Source organism: Manis pentadactyla, chromosome 7 (genome assembly GCF_030020395.1).
Source record: "Manis pentadactyla isolate mManPen7 chromosome 7, mManPen7.hap1, whole genome shotgun sequence".
Classification (NCBI taxonomy): domain Eukaryota; kingdom Metazoa; phylum Chordata; class Mammalia; order Pholidota; family Manidae; genus Manis; species Manis pentadactyla.
This window is the reverse complement of record NC_080025.1, coordinates 56,173,628-56,191,721: the sequence shown is the minus strand read 5'-3', so window position 1 is coordinate 56,191,721 and position 18,094 is coordinate 56,173,628. Positions and strand designations below refer to the sequence as shown.

General features: G+C 36.3%; 1 protein-coding gene across 1 annotated transcript in view; it reads right to left on the bottom strand.

Moving 5' to 3' along the window:
* COG5 (component of oligomeric golgi complex 5) overlaps positions 1-18,094 on the bottom strand; it is a 397,019-nt gene that overhangs the window by 87,730 nt on the left and 291,195 nt on the right. Inside the window, exon 12 of the mRNA XM_036918977.2 lies at positions 5,988-6,192. Coding sequence (XP_036774872.2) covers positions 5,988-6,192 — 205 coding nt within the window. The remainder of the gene's footprint in view (positions 1-5,987; positions 6,193-18,094) is intronic.

Below are 18,094 nucleotides of genomic sequence, written 5' to 3'. Positions count from 1 at the left end.
TCCATAAATATGGGATATTGTTTTACTTATTTAGATCTTTCATTTCTTTCAATAATATTTTGTACTTTTCAGAGTTTTTATACTTCCTTATGTTAAATTTCTTCCTAATTATTTTATTGTTGTTTTATTGCTATACATATTATGTCTATAAATATTACAAAATGGACAAAAAGTTGTTACATCTATTTTTCTACCATCTGTCATCATTTCTTTAGAACATCACAGCTTCGCTCTCCTTTACCTTCTTTATGCTGTTACCAGCAAATGTATACACAAACATTACATTTCTATGTAAGTCCAACAATACATTCTATACATATTTTATGTAACTGTGTTTTAAATCAGGTAAGAGAAGAAAGAAGAAAATATGTATTTATAGTATCTTTTATAATTTCAGTTATCTTTGGTGGTATTCTTTGTAAGGATTTGAATTACCAGCCAGGGTAACTGGCTTTCAGCCTGAAAAACTTCCTTTCGTATTTCTTGTAAGTTAGGTCTGCTAGCAACAAATTCTTTAAGTTTTTGTTTATCTACAAAAGTATTTCTCTTCACTACAAATGACAGCTTTACTAGATACAGGATTGTTTGTTCAGCTTCTTTGAAAACTCTGAGCCCACTACTTTCTGGCCTCCTTTGTTTCTGCTGAGAAGTGAGCTGTAAATCTTAAGGGGGTGCCCTTATAAGTGATTAAGAATTTTTCTCTTGCTGTTTTCAAAACTTTGTCCTTGTCTTTGACTTTCAGCCTTTTTTCACTATGACATGTCTGTTTGTTCTCTTTATGAGTTAATCTACTTGGAGTTTGTCAAGCTTTTTGAGTGTGTAGACTGCTGTTTTCAATAAATTTGGGATGTTTTCAGCAATTATTTCTTTGAATATTTTTTCTTACCCTTTCTCTCTCTTCTTGTGGTACTCCCACCAGTTTTAAATTTTCAGTTACTGAACTGTTCCACTCCAGCATTTCTATTTGATTCTTTTTTATAATTTCTCTTTTTAATTGAAATTCTCTATCTGATGCAACATTGTCATCATATATTCCTTATTTAATCCTGTTTTCCTTTAGTTCTGTGAACATATTTATAATGGCTACTTTGAAGTCTTATTCTCGTAGATCCAGTATTTGATCCCTTTCACAGGCAGTGTCTGTTGCTTGCTTTTCTTCCCCCAGTGTATGGGTCATACAGTCATGATTCTTTGTGTGCCTCATCATTTTTTTGGAAACTGGACATTTTAGATTAATACATTATAACAGCTCCAGGTACTGGTCCTCCCCTCCTCTAGGGCTTGTTATTTGCTTCTTTAGTGACTGGCTCGATTATTTTAATGACATCTATCTCTCCCCAGCAGTGTAAGTCTCTGATGTTGCACCTCAGAGAGGCACAGCTTTGGGTATGCCCAGAGTCACCTTGGGATGACAGGGGTACTAGCAAAGTTCTCTTTCCTCTTTCTCTGACCATACTCAGCTGTTAAACTGGACTAATTGCCAGCAGATTTTTCAACCATGCCTTGGAAAATAAATTCCTTTACAAATGAATCCAATCTAATTACAGCTCCTTTGATAGAATCATTTCTGAGGTCATGTCTGATATTTGTTCTGACCCTGAAGGGCTCTTCCCAATGGTCTGAGTCCCTGAATCTCTCCAAAAAGCTAGCTGGTCTATAGTCTGCATCTTCATTAGATGCATGAATATCCTCCCCCATAGTCTTTCACCACAACCTCCACAGTGTTTGAGAGTGCCCTCAAGTTTAAATTTCTCCAGGCTCTATTGCAAATGAAGTGAGATACTTTAGAAGGCAATTAGGAGTTAACTGTTTTACTGCCTGCTTCTCCCTCACGCAAAATCTTTATGCCAGAGCTCTTAAATTGGGAATAGAAGAAATGGTAAGCTTCTCTCTGAGTAAGCTCACTCTAGGAATTCAGTGGAGGGGAGCAGCAGCCTGAGGTCCTCTCAGCTCGCCTTTGCTGCCTAGAACCACTATTTCAAAAGTAAGGGTCAGGTGTATTTGGGCCCCAGCACTTTTAGGAAGCCCAACAAGATAGAGATTCCACTTCTTAAGTGAGCATTGTGCACAAAAAGGAAGCACCCAACTCTTAATCTCATTTGCCTGAGACTTCACCTCAGCTACAGGCAGTTGAGAGAAGAAGAAGAAGAAATGCTGAGGCTTTTCTTCTCCCAGTTACAAAGCCCTCCAATTGGGGGCAGAGAGAGTCCTTCATTGCCATCGTCGGGAGTGAAATCTATGCCTTGCTAAGCTGAGAGAAGGGAAAGGGGAACAGTCTTCGTTCAAATATCAGAGGTCTTATGGAATTCTATCTTACTGAGTTTTCATAGATTTTCTTGAGTAGACAATTTACCATTTGCTGTTTTGTTCTAGGACCATTTCCAGAGGCTCTGAATTTTTTTTTTTTTATATAGTTTAACAGTTTCACTTGGGGAGTGGTCAACAAAGTGAGGGAGTGCTGTTGCCCCAGAAGTCAATCTTCTCCCATTCTGTCTTTAATCAATTTTAATAATGCTTTTGTATCTATCACTTCACATCTAGGCCTTTTATAATCTTATTTTATTATGCTGAGGAGTCAATTCCCAGTCCTAAGCTTCTGTTTTTCAGTATCATGTGGCACAGTTAACTATTCCACCTCCAACTTAAATGAACTCATTCTTTGGGTTCCTCAGTCCCTGAGTTTTCCTCCTACCTCACACCACTTTTTTCTGTCTCACTCTCCTTTGCAGGCTGCTACTCCTCTGCCCAATCTATAAATCAAGACAAGAGTACTTATCTTGTCTCTTTATACGTATCTTCCCTATAGAATCTCCTCCACTCCCATGATTTAAAACAACTATATTATGAAGACTCCCCAAAATGATCCACATTCAATAACTCTTTTAACAACTCTAACAACTTTAACAACATGGACTACTTGTCCAAGGATATCCTTGATTCTTCTTTGCCTCTCAAATACAATCTATCACAGCAAACTCTATTTGTTTGACTTCCAAAATATCTTGTGAATCAGTACAATCTAATTCTTACCATCTCATCTGCTCATCCTAGTTCCAGCCATTATCATCTCTAGTCTGGATAAACAAAATGGCTTCCATTTCCCATTTCCTCTTCCCTGTGGTGGCCCTCCCCCTTAAGAAAAGATTGCTAATTCTGAAATGTTACCAATTCATATCATTCCTCTTTTTAAAAGCAATGGTTTCCACTATATTTGAATAAACTCTGAACCCTATATCACGGCTTATAAAGTCCTACATGATCTTACATTTCCCTTCCTCTCTGACCCAATTTTATACCCCTCCCTTCTTCATCACTGCGTTCCAGCCTTCTATTCCTCAACCTCCCCATTTTAGTTTCCTCAAGAACTCTAGATTTGTTGTTCTTTCTGCCTATAATTATCCTACTCCAAATTTTCCACGGTTGAATTCTTTACATTATTTAGATCTCAGGTCAAATGTCACTTTCTCATAGAGAAGACACACACAAGTAACATATACTCATTTAACATAAAAGCAGAAAATACAACATAAAAATTCTACTTCTTGGAGAAAAACCACTACTCCCATTTGCTATGTATATATTTCCAGAGCTTTTAGGTGCCAAAATGTGGATTTAAAAATAAAACTAAGCCATAAATACAGTGATACTAATAAGCTATTTTATATGTATTTTAAGAAAACTTAATATTTCAGATCTTTGTAGATAAACAGATATGTGTTCAGTCTTCTTGTCTCCTCTTCCATTAGTCCTAATCTAATCTTCATGTTTAACGTGAAAAGAGTAACTGAAGGAGAAGAATGTGGTCTAATTCTATAATTGCAACTTATTCTCATGCCATTTACTATGCCAGTCAAAACTTCTACATTCTATATTTTACCACTCACAACTCCTTACTAGAGTGGATACTATTCAAATACAAGTATTTTTAATTTTAAAAGAAACAAATAGCACTCATGAATCTATTCAAGATTGTTCTTACAAGGTAGGTGATAATCTGTTGTTCTGTGCATCAGTCTCATCACAATAATTAAAATTCCAGTGTTACAAAAGTAAAATCAAAATGGATCAAAGGCCTGAATATAAGTCATGAAACCATAAAACTCTTAGAAGACAACATAGGCAAAAATCTGTTGGATATAAAAATGAGCAACTTCTTCATGAACATATCTCCCCGGGTAAGGGAGGCAAAAGCAAAAATGAACAAATTTTAGTACATCATGCTAAAAAGCTTCTGTACAGCAAAGGACACCATCAGCAGAACAATAAGGCATCCTACAGTATGGGAGAATATATTTGTAAATGATATATTCGACAAGGCATTAACATTCAAAATACATAAAGAACTTACACACCTCAACACCCAAAAAGCAAATAACCCTTTTAAAAAATGGGCAGAGGATCTGAACAGACGCTTCTCCAAAGAAAAAATTCAGGTGGCCAACAGGCACCTGAAAAGATGCTCCACATCCCTAATCATCAAAGAAATGCAAATAAAACCACAATGAGATATCATCCCACACCAGTTAGGATGGCCAACATAGAAAAGACTAGGAACAACAAATGCTGGTGAGGTTGTGGAGAAAGGGGAACCCTCCTACACTGCTGGTGGGAATGTAAACTAGTTCAGCCATTGTGGAAAGCAGTATGGAGGTTCCTCAAAAAACTCAAAATAGAAATACTATTCGACCCAGGAATTCTACTCCTAGGAATTTACCCTAAGAATGCAGGATCCCAGTTTCAAAAAGACATATGCACCCCTATGTTTATCACAGCACTATTTACAATAGCTAAGAATGGAATCAACCTAAGTGTCCATCTGTAGATGAATGGATAAAGAAGATGTGGTATATATACACAATGGAGTATTATTCAGCCATAAGAAAAAACAAATCCTATCATTTGCTACAACATGGATGGAGCTAGAGGGTATTATGCTCAGTGAAATAAGCCAGGCAGAGAAAGACAAGTACCAAATGATTTCACTCATCTGTGGAGCATAAGAACAAAGCAAAAACTGAAGGAACAAAACAGCAGCAGACTCACAGAACCCAAAAATGGACTTAGTTACCAAAGGGAAAGGGACTGGGAAGAGTGGGTGGGAATGGAAGGAGAAGGAGAATAAGGGGCATTACGATTAGCACACATAACATGGGGGGAGGAGAGGGTACAGGGAAGGCACTATGAGCACAGAGAAAACAAGTAATGACTCTATAGCATCTTACTACGCTGATGAACAGTGACTGTAATGGGGTATGTGGTGGGGATTTGATAATTGGGGGGAATCGTTGCTCATGTGATTGTATATTAATGATACCAAAATAAAAAATAAAATAAAAAATACCAAAAAAAAAGTCCAGTGTTAAAAGACAGTGTATAACCCAATCAACAGATCTGGTGTTCAAATAGAAATTTGAAAGTAATACTTTTCAATTTAGGAGGAAAAGCTATCTGGTTTAAACTTACTGAGATGGTATAATGCTTCCCAGTGTGGTTCCTAGGTACGGCTACATAAACTGTACTTTATGAGTGTTCTGAGGATATTCAGGTTTAATTTTGACTATACTCAGTTTTTTCCTACAAGACTGAGAAGCTATCCCAGCATAAGATTTACATCCCCCATAGTTCCTAAACACACCAGTTACTTTTATACCATATTTATGTGAGTCCATCAGTGATGATGCTATCTGATATAAATGCAGGTATATTATCAATTAAAAGATAATGATCACATACATTCATCTCACAGCTTCTATTCACCCTATGTGGTGTTATACTTTAAAATGGATTCTAGTCAGGAAACAGGTTATTCAATTGAGGAAGTTTGAGTGTTCAGTTAAAAATGTTGCAAAGTTTTTAAGGTATACAAATAGATAACAATTATTACAAATATTTAGAAGATTAGCATATTCTCAATTTATAATTTATAATAAAAATAAAGGACAAAATCCTTAACATGGCAACAAAGAGTTTTCATTAAATGAACATACTCATAATCTGGCTTTTTTGGTATGAATATGTCTTGTGTATCATCTTCCATGTGTTGTAGGTCAACATACAGGTCTATAGTTCCGCTTGCATTAAACGTTCCTTGAATATTTTGGTTGTACTGATGAAGACGCTTCCATAAGTCATTATAAAGTCGCAATAATTTAGGGTATTCTCCTTCAAATGCCTGTTTCAAAAACATAGATGCTGCCAAGCAAAACAATAACAGATTAGATAACTGATAAAGTAAAATGTAGCAGTTAATAGTTTACTTTATATATTTAGACGATGCTACAAATAGCCTACACTATAGGACTAACCAAAGATGTGTTCTAATACGGCTTTTAAAAATGTTAGTAACTTTCCTCCCAGACTATTTACTGCATTTGATATATGAACTATGTATTTTGAAATTAACCTATAATAGACAAATCAATAATGACAGCTGAAGATTTCAATTCTTTCTCTCAATAAAACAAGTACATAGTAAATCAGCAAACATATAGAAAACTCAAATAATACCCAAAGTTTACTTAATTGACATTTAGACAATACTTCATCTAAAACAACAAAGTACATGTTATTTTGAAGTGCACATGGAACATTTACCAAGAGTGACAATATTTGATGCCATAAACAACCTGAATAAATACAAAAGGTTAGAGTCATACAAAGAACGTTCTTTAACCAAAATAGTTTTAGATTAAAACTGAGAAAACAGAAAGTTATCTTTAAAAATTCTGTATAAATACATAAAATTTTCATTGCTGTTTTATTTTTAATTTTTTGAGTAATCTCCATAATGTTTTAATTGTGGCTTCACCATTTTATATTCCCAACAGCAGTGTATAAGGGTTCTCTTTTCTCCAAAACATTGCCAACACTTGTTATTTCTTTTTGATATTAGTCATGATAACAGGTGTGAGGTGATACCTCAGTGTGGTTTTGATTTACACTTCCCTGACGATTACCAGTGATGTGTATTTTTTCATGTGCCCATTGGCCAACTGTATGACTTCTTTGGGAAAACATTTATTCAGATCCTCTGCCATTTTTTAATCAGATTGTTTGGTTTTTTATGGTTATTGAGCTGTATGAGTTATTTACATATTTCAGTTATTAATCCCTTGTCAGGTATATGACTTGCAAATACTTTCTCCCATTCAGCAGGTTGCCCTTTTATTTTTGTGGATGATTTCCTTTGCTGTGCAGAAGCTTTTCAGTTTGTGCCACTTAGTTTATTTTTGGTTTTGGTGCCTTTGCTTTTGGAGTTATATCCAAAAAAGCCACAATGAGATATGATTTTATACATGTTGGAATTGCTATGCTTAAAAAACCAAATGCTATAAATTAAAGAAGATACCAATAAATGGAAATACATCCCATGCTCAGGGATAGGAAGAATTAATATTGTCAAAATGGCCATCCTGCCTAAAGCAATCTATAGATTCAATGCAATTCCTAACAAAATACTAACAGCATTCTTCAACGAACTAGAGAAAATCATCCTAAAATTCATATGGAACCACAAAAGACCTCGAATAGCCAAAGCAATCCTGAGAAGGAAGAATAAAGCAGGGGAAATTATGCTCCCCAACTTCAAGCTCTACTACAAAGCCACAGTAATCAAGACAATTTGGTACTGGCACAGGAAAAGACCCATAGATCAATGGAACAGACTAGAGAGCTGTGATATAAACCCAACCATATACAGTCAATTAATATATGATAAAGGAGTCATGGACATACAATGGGGAAATGACAGCCTCTTCAACAGCTGGTGTTGGCAAAACTGGACAGCTACATGCAAGAGAATGAAACTGGATTATTGTTTAACCCCATACACCAAACTAAACTCGAAATGGATTAAAGACTTGAATGTAAGTCATGAAACCATAAAACTCTTAGAAGACAACAGGCGAACATCTCCTGAATATATACATGAGCAACTTCTTCCTGAACCCATCTCCTCAAGAAAGGGAAACAAAAGCAAAAATGAAATCACTGGAATGTGTTGTTTTAAATTGTCTGATTTTTCTCACACTATTCAAATTCAGTTAGACAATATCCATCATATCATAGATAAGTTTTCACAAATGCTTAGGGTGCCTAACTGGTTTTCTTGGTTTCACTGGAGATGGCTGGTAATTGTAGGTCTGCTTTGGATATGTAACTGTATTCCTATTATGTTAATGTGTGTGTGCAATTTAATTAGTAGTTTATAACCTATACATGCTTAAGTTACTCTACAAGAAGATATGTCAAAGAAATAACCAATCTTCCCATGTTTTCTTCCGTCTGCTAATTCTATAGCTTTTCTTCTTCCTTCCTAATTACAACCCTTAAATAGAATTCGTGCCTCATATCGAATTTACCGAGTATCATAATTCTTCCAAGTGGTAAAGATACCTCTAGACAAATGCTGGGCATAGAAGCTACAGGGCATAAATCTGCAAAGAAGTAAAAAGCTAACCTTTTCAAACAATAAGGCTTCTCTCTCACTTACTAACTTTACATTTCCCTGTATGGCCCCGGAAGATGACTGGTTAGCCAGAGACGGGTAAGATTCCTCAAGGGAGGAACAACCTAAGACAGGCACAGTCGCAGGGGGGCCATCAGGTGAGAAATTGGGGATCAACAGAGGTGAGGCTTAGAACCTCACCCCCCCCTGTTTTGAGAGAAATCTTCTGCATCCGTGGATGTTTTGTTGCCCTTGTCTAGCTTGGATTAATACTTAGCCTATAAGCACACACCTGATCATCTACATTTGCTTTCTTACAGCACTAAACTATGTTTTCTACCTTTATCTTGCATCTACCTACCACTTCAGCATTTTATTAAAAATAATAATAATAATAAAGGAGAAATGTGGGATTCACATATAAATCAAGTATAAAAATCAAACGAATATTCATATCCGACCTGTTTGTAGTTCATAATGCGTGATCAAAACCGAAAGCTTCTGTGATGACAGCCCTTGTACTGTTCACCATGTAAGAACTTATTCACTATGTAAGAATTTGTTCACCATGTAAGAACTTGTTCATTGTGCTTCAGAAGATTGGAGACTGATGAGAATTAGGCTTGGGGTTGATTAATGATTGTGCATTGAGTCCCCTGTACAGAATTTTATTGTTGTTAACTGTTAACAACCATTTGATCAATAAATATGAGAGATGCCCTCTCAAAAAAAAAAAAAATGAAATCATGGGACTATATCAAACTAAAAAGTTTCTGTATGGCAAAGGACACCATCAGCAGAGCAAAAAGGCATCCTACAGTATGGGAGAATATATTTGTAAATGACATATCCGACAAGGGGTTAACACCCAAAATAAATAAAGAACTTACACACCTCAACACCCAAAAAGCAAATAACCCAATTAACAAATGGGCAGAGTATCTAAAGAGACAGTTCTCCAAAGAAGAAATTCAGATGGCCAACAGACACATAAAAAGAGGCTCCACATCACTAATCATCAGGGAAATGAAAATTAAAACCACAATGAGATGTCACCTCACACCAGTAAGGATGGCCAGCATCAAAAAGACTAAGAACAACAAATGTTTGCGAAAATGTGGAGAGAGGGGTACCCTCCTACACTCTGGTGGGAATGTAAGCTAGTTCAGCCATTGTGGAAAGCAACATGGAGGTTCCTCAAAAAACTAAAAATAGAAATACCATTTCATCCCGGAATCCCACTTCTTGGAATTTACCCAAAGAATACAACTTCTCAGATTCAAAAAGACATATTTACTCCTATGTTCATCGCAGCAATTTTTACAATAGCCAAGATATGGAAGCAACCTAAGTGCCCATCTGTAGATGAATGGATAAAGAAGATATGGTACATATATATAATGGAATACTATTTAGCCATAACAAAGAAACAAATCCTACCATTTGCAACAACATGGATGGAGCTGGAGGACATTATGCTCAGTGAAATAAGCCAGTCGGAGAAAGACAAATGCCAAATGATTTCCCTCATTTGTGGAGTATAACAATGAAGCAAAACTGAAGGAACAAAACGGCAGCAGACTCAGAGACTCCAAGAATGAACTAGTGGTTACCAAAGGGGAGGGGTGTGGGAGAGTGGGTGGGGAGGGAGGGCGGGAGAAGGGGACTGAGGGGTATTATGTTTAGTACACATGGTGTGTGGGATCATGGGGAGAACAGTGTATCACAGAGAAGGGACATGGTGGATCTCTGGCAACTTGCTGCACTGATGGACAGTGACTGCACTGGGGTATGGGTGGGGACTTGATAATATGGGTAAATGTAGTAACCACATTGTTTTTTCATGTGAAATCTTCATAAGAGTGTATATCAATCATACCGTAATAAAAAATTTTTTAAAAAATTAAATGTTGGTAAGGACAGAGGAATTAGAACTCTAGTACGCTGTTTGTGGAAAGGAAAAATTACATATTCATTTTGCAAAAGTGATTGCTACTGCCTTAAAATGTTAAACATATACCTACCATATGGTGGACTCATTCTTCTTCTAGATATTTATCTAATAGAAATAAATGTATATGCCCATATGAAGACTTGTAAATCAACACTGAAAGCACTGTTATTTATAATAGCAAAAAATGGGAAAAACCCAAATATCTAATACATAAACAAACTGGTTTGTCCATACAATTGAATACTATTCAGCATTAAGAACACACTACAATATGGGTAAGTCTAAATATAATCATGCTGCATTAAAGACAAATAAGAATACATAATACATGCTATATCATTCAATTTGTACAATGTTCCAGGAAATCAGCATTTGCCTGGGGAAGGAGAAAGGAGATGGCACGGAAAGGAATTACAAAGGGGTACAAGAAAACTTCTGTAGGTAATAAATATGTTCATTGATATTAATTCCTGCGATGCCTCCCTGGATGTACATATATGTCAAGGTAACACACTGTATACTTTAAATTAATGTTCATCTTACTGTATGTCAGTTATACCACAGTAAAGCTTTTTAAAAAATTATCTCATAGGAGACATCTTTGAAATCCCTCCCCCCCTTGTGAAGAAGCAAGCTACCATGGCCCTGAGTGCCCCTACATGTTTTTGCAGGGTATGCCATTAACGCAAAGCCATGAGTACCCTTTATCCAGGCCATTTATCAGGTTTGTATTTGTAGCAAGCAACCTTGAGAGATGAAATAACTACTCCCTGCTCATGAAGAGCAGACATGCTTACTGCCTACTACAAGCTTGAAGTTCTCACATGCAATGCAAACTCACAGCATATATACTTATCCACATGGGCCCATATTGTGTCTCTCCATGAGACTTGGGGGCATGAGTAACCAACAAATATGCAGACACTCATGCTGCCTGTTGTGCTGTGAGTAATAAAGGACTTTGGCTCTGAACCAGGAGTCCTGTGTCTTCTGACAACATTCAGAAAACGTTGACAGGCCAGCCTTCTTAAGTAGAGCAAAAATCTCAGATCCTGCACACTCTTGAACACCTCTAATCTAAATCATATTCTTCTGGTTATTCTCTCATAACAATCTGTTCTGTGCCTTCTTTGGATTTACCACAATTTCCAATTATATCTGTTTAAAGTATGTTTTCTCCATTTGACTGTAAACTTGATGAGGACAAGGACAATGCTTGTTTTCTTCAATGCATATTTGGTACCCAGTACAGTGCCTGGAATAATAGAATTAAATAAATATTTCCTGAATCATAGAATGAAATAAGGTTTGTTTTTCAGTGGAAAGTATGCTCAATGTCAAGAAATCTTATCTTCAAACCACTGCTGAAGGTTTCAGATAGCCCAACTTTGACTACGTATCTCAGTAAATGTGATTGATTATCTAGCTCTAAGTTACTTAAATCAAATACATTTAAAGCTTACAAATAAGTGTTGTATGTTTAAATGGTTATTGTGGTAATTTGTATGTAATAGCAAATCAGTATGTTGTACACTAATACAATATTGTATGTCAATTATTCTTGAATTTAAAATTTAATAATAGTGAAAAAAAGTGTAGGTTTAGACCCATCTTAAACCTAGAGCTAATTCACCTAGAAATGAAAGGATAGAAATAGTGTATGTGCTCCTTTTCTCTCTTCCTATCTTCTCTATTGCAGCACCCTATTTTCCTTCTTCATAGCAATGAACACTGTAAGAAATTATTAGTCTATGTTGACTGTCTTCCTCCTTTATGAAGCAAGTTTAATTAGAGCAGTGATATTATTTGACTTATCTCTGTATTTTCTTTATCTGGAATAACACTAGGCATTCTATTATTTAAGGAACAAATGAAGCAAAAAGAGAAGGAAAAAGTGTCTAGGTTTGGAATTAAATAATTTCCCCAGATACCAATAGCCTAGCCTTAACTGCCTCCTACTCCCAGAGCACTTGGTTCAAGGCTTCAGAGGACAACCGTAATGTTTGCTCTGTCCCAGAGCTGCAGGACTCCCTGCTCTTGCCTTAGTCTCGAGTAGCTGTGCCAAATCGTGGCCTGTATGTCTGCTTCTGCTACAGCACCTCCCTGTGGAAAGACGGAATGCTTCATCTCTAGGCCACTGACTTGGGTCATGGTCACAGGCAGGCAACACTCCTTAAAACTCCAACCAACCTTCAGCTGGCCAAATACTAAGCACTGTGCAATCTACCTGGAAAGATTTAATCATTCATTCATCCAACAAATATTTGCTGATCATTTACTATATGTCAAGTACTACTGTAAATGCTGCATATTCAGTAGTGAAAAAATAACAGGCAAAGTTCTTACCCATAAGGAGCTTATACTCTAGTGAAGAAGGACAATAAACAAATCAGTATGTAACATAACGCCAAGCAGTAGTGAGTGCTCTGAAGAAAAATTAAGCAAAGTTGGAGAACAGATGGTCACAGGGAGTGTTATTTTATGTATTTTGGACAGGGAAGGCCTCTCTGGATGAAGCAAGGATATGACCCATCTAGATATCTGGGGAAAGAGTAATTTAAATGGGAGAAGAAACAGCAAATGCAAAGGACCTGAGGTAGATTATTCCATTGGAGAATACTGCTCTTATTTTAACAACTTGCCATGTTCTTTAGACATACTAGCCTGAGGGAGTCAGCTTCTAGAGCTAAGTTGAGTATGTCCTTTGTAAGTACACTGTTACCCATTTCTATTTCATTCCTCTCCTAATTTGTTTTGTTCCAATACACTGTCATACACCATCAACCTTGCACCCAAATCATCTAGCACTATGAAAGTACAGGAGGTCAATAATCTACTGGTTTGGTATGTCTTGGAAAATTCAGAAATATTTTGTTTCACAATTATATTAGATATCTATTGCTACATAACAAATTGCCACAAATGTAGCAGCTAATTTAAAAACACACATTTATTATCTCAGTTTCTGTGCATCACGCATAGCTGAGTCCTCTGCTTCAGTGTCTCACTAAAGGCTACAATCCAGCTGTCAGCCATGGCTGGAGTCTCATGTGAAGGTTCACCTGAGGAAGCATCTGATTCCAGGCTCATATGATTGCCACCAGGATTCAGTTCTTTGCAGGTTACTGGACTGAGGACCTCAGTTTCTAGCTTGTTGTTGGCTGGAGGTCAATCTTAGTTCCTTGCCAAGTGGACTTCTCCAACATGGCTGCTTATTTCATCAAAGCTTGTAGGCAGAGTAGGCAATAAGAGAGAGCCCGCCAACAAGATGGAAGTTATGTCTTTATGTAACCTAACCACATAAGGAACATTCCCTTTGTATGTTCTACAGGTTAAAACCAAGTTCTGCCTGTACTCAAGGAGAAGAGACTACATAAGCCTTTAAATATCATTAGTGGCATCTTAGACTCTACCTGCCACAATAAAATGAACCATACATTATTCACATCAACAAGAACTATGTAAAACTCAAATGTTAAGGGCCATACAGCAGTCTTCTGAATACCTTCTCTTGAAATACTGGCATATAATGGATTATATCACTCCTTCTTAATCGATAACAAAATCAGTTATATATAAAATACATAATTGTTTATAAAGCATTGTTGGGGAAAAAAATAGCCCAAATAAACTATAGAAAGAGTTCAGAAGTAAAACAAAGTACCAGAATAAAATAAGGGTAAGTCAATTTGCACCAAGTTAATGAGTTTTTCTCCACTACTCACAGCAGTAATTTTCCTTCTAAGTTCCAAACACCTATAGTCCAAGACATATATTAAAAGCAAATAAATGTTTATATGAACTAAAACTATAAATACATTTTACTGAGGATGAGTCTTTTGATTTAATTTTAACTTAATAAAGATAAAATAAGAATAGGAAACAGATCAGTTTAAAATTCAGAGAAACCCTCTTTAAGGTGAACATATATTAAAATCCAAGTTTTGGAAAATCCCATCAAAGCCTTATATTAAGTTTTAAATGGAGAATCTAAGGGAAAAAAACCCTAAGATTATCCCCTTGCACAAACTATATATAATTAGGGTGAAATATATGTCTGGAAATATCTGGCAATGATCCCTAGGTGGTTTCTTAGTTTTTTTGTTGTTTTTTTCCACAATAGCAGCAAGACTGGATTAAAGAATCCAGTACCAACTGGGTATACATACAAACTACAACCTTCTCTTTTAGCAGGAATATAAAGCATACACATTCCCCTCCAACATCCTAACTAACCTTGAATCCACTTACAATATGAAGATGACCACCCTTATTATCTCACAGAAAAAGTAAAGGTCACCAGAGAAAAATACCTTCAACTTCTTACCCTCTCTTCCCCTATGAATGTTTCTAGTTTTTAGTTTTCTGCACAGGAGAAGACCAATCCTTCAGTTTCTGTACTTGATCCCACCCCATCTCATCTCCACTATGACTATATTCTCTTTGGTATTTTTAGCTTCCCATCAATAAAAATAAATGCTCAAACATGCTCTCACAGTATAAAAAACAAAAATACAAGTAACATGGCAACGCATTTCCCCCTGACCCTACATATGGCTCACTTGTAGCCACTGCCCTGTCACTCTTTGTAATAGTTGTCTACACACGTTTGCTTGCTTCTTCTAGTTGCAACTAGACTTCCAACTGCAATGCCACAATGCTACTGAAACTTGTTCAGTGATGATATGCTATCATTCTGACTGCCAAAAGCAGTGGGCACTTTTCTGCTCTTTCCTTGATCTCTGTTGATCACTCTTTCCTTAGAGAAACTCTCCATGAAGCCATGCTGTCCTGGGTGTTTCTACTTTCTGATGTTTTTCTTATTCCTTTTTGCACACGTCTTTCCTCTGTGTTAAATATTTTCAGTGAGATTTTGAAAAAAAAAAACCTTATTAAAGATTTCAAATACATAACATGAAGAGAATAGTATAATGAACCTCTACATATCTATCACCCAGGTTTAACACTTAAGAACTCATTCTTGTTTTTCTACATCCCTAGCCAAACCTCCTCCAATACTACAGATATCCTGGAGCAATCACTACCATCATATCATTTGACCCATAAATATTTCAGCAAGAATCTCTAATAGTAAAGACTACTTTTTTTAAAAAAAATCTAATCACAGTGCTCTTATCACACTTTGCAAAATTAACAATCAGTGATCACAGTTGCCTGATTGTGATTTTTTTTATGATTTGTTTGATTTAGGACCCATAAATAGTCCATATATTAAAATCAGTTGATACATTACCAAGTCTCACCTATAGTTCCTCTCTTTTTATTCCTTTTAATTCTTTGTTTAAGAAACCAGGTCATATATCCTGTAGAGTTTCCCACAGTGTAGATTTTGCTGGTTGCATCCGCCAATCTCTATATTTCCTATAAATTAACACTTGGATTCTAAAACAGTGCATTCCAACTCTGGCTGCACATTGAAAAACTTGGGGAGCTTTATAAAATCATGATGTTTGGGTCTTATCCTCAGATACTTCAGTGTAATTGCAGCCTAGGCGCTGGGATTTTTAAATGCTCTCCAGGTAATTCCAGTGTGTAACCCAGCTGAAAACCACTGTGATAGATAAGGGGTTTGATCACATTCCAGGTTTTATAATTTCTGACAAGACTACTGCATGATTAGTGTCTGAATTTGTCATCTGTTCACAGTTAATAATAATCACTGCCTATATCCATTAAGAGATTTCAAAATGAAGATAATTTAACATTTTTTGTGCATTTATTACGGTGATTGATGTTTTTTAAATAGAAACTTCTGCCATCAATTATTTGGTTTCTTGAGGTATCTTTTATATAATAAAGGCAGGAAAAATGTTTTTTCTTTACCAGTGTACAAAGTAAGGAGTAGGTTCCATTGTATCATCAAAGATAACCAGTAAGTATTTCTTTATCATTGTGAACTCATAGATTTAGACACGGTATTGGGTGGGTTTCAATCCCTTGTGATCGCTATCCTTATTGATGCTTAATTTATTCCATTTTTGGTAGCTGTCTGTTCAAATTGCTTCCTGAATCCTTTTAATACAATGCTACTAGTCTTTGATATCCTCTTTGCTTATCCACAATTTTGCTTTCTGCAGTTTTTCACCCTGATCAACTGTGGTTCAAAAGCAGGTGATCCCCTTGACAACCATGAGCAGGTCAATAATAGCCTAATACTACAACACAATGCACCCTCACTTCATCTCATCACACAGACATCTCATTAACTCACATCATCATAAATAGAAGGATAAGTACAGTAAGGTATTTTGGGAGAGACCACATTCACATAACGTTTATTACAGTATAATTGTTCTGTTTTATTATTGTTGTTAATCTTTTACTGTGCCTAATTTAGAAATTAAACTTTATCATAAGTATGTATGTATAGGAAAAACATTATTTAGGTTTCAGTACTCTCCATGGTTTCAGGCATCCACTGGGAGTCTTGGAATATATCCTGCGTGGAAATGAGGGCACTACTGTACACGTGGTTACAGCCGTTTCCTCCAAGAATCCTGGTTTCTTTTAATAGGAAATATATTTAAAACCACAACATGGGTTTTAGCTTCAGTACTACTGAAACATCACTGTTTCTAGGCCTTTTCAATGAACAGAGCTATGAAATGTATATAAATCAAATTACATATTTTTAAAGAAAAAATACCTCATCAGTTGATCTCACCCATTTTACATCTTCTTTCTTTCATGCTGAAAATCCTGATTCACTATGATACCAATCTAATTATTCACGAACTTTCTCTGTGGATAAAGTGAAGGTTCCTGCAGCCAGGATTCTCACCTGGCCCTGGTTGGCTAGCTCACTACACACGTGTGAACAATACGTCATTACTGAATCTATATAAGGAGCTCCGCCCAGTGCTGTAGGCGACAGGGTGGCATAACTGCAAGGCTGCAGGAGAGGACAGATGAGACTGGAGTGGTGGCAGCACCAAGGACAGTGACTGAAACATCTGCGGGGGCAGAGAGGCCCAGAGGCAGAGACCAGCTTGCTGCATGCAGACTCACTCTGAGAGGATGGGATTCTAGTGATTGACTTGCCACAGTGGGAATACAGTTGGGTATAACCCTTTCACCCCAAGAACGTTCTATTGTCATTTCTTTGGTCACGTTGAATCCATAGTGAACTTGTCTGGGGCTGAAACCCATTGGCAAGACATCCTCCCACACCACACACACAACAGTTTGAGACTAACAATAATACTACCACCAATAACATGACCACTGAAAAGAGTTCATGGGTTTTTGGGGGCAGTTCTGGTTGTCCTTTAAGTATATCTCAGTGGGGCTATAGAAACTAATTACTATGTTTAAAAGTAAAGTCAAATGAGTGAGGAAACAGTCAAATGGAAGAATGCATCTCCGTGTGGTTATACCACTAACTGGACACATTTACTTTAAGATTTTCCATTTTGCTTTGGACTGAGTAATTTCTTTCATTTTAATTTTGTTTTACAACTATATAAAATATTTATATGATCTGCACAATAAAGTACATTCAAAGAAGTCTAGTTTTAACCTCTGGTCTCTCCAGCCATGTATTCTTCATATGCCCCTTCCTCCACTATTGCTAACTACTTTTCTGGGTTTTATTCTTAAAAATAGAAACAAAAATGCATGTGTATTTATACAGGCATACCTCATTTTACTGCATTTCACTTTATTGCACTTCA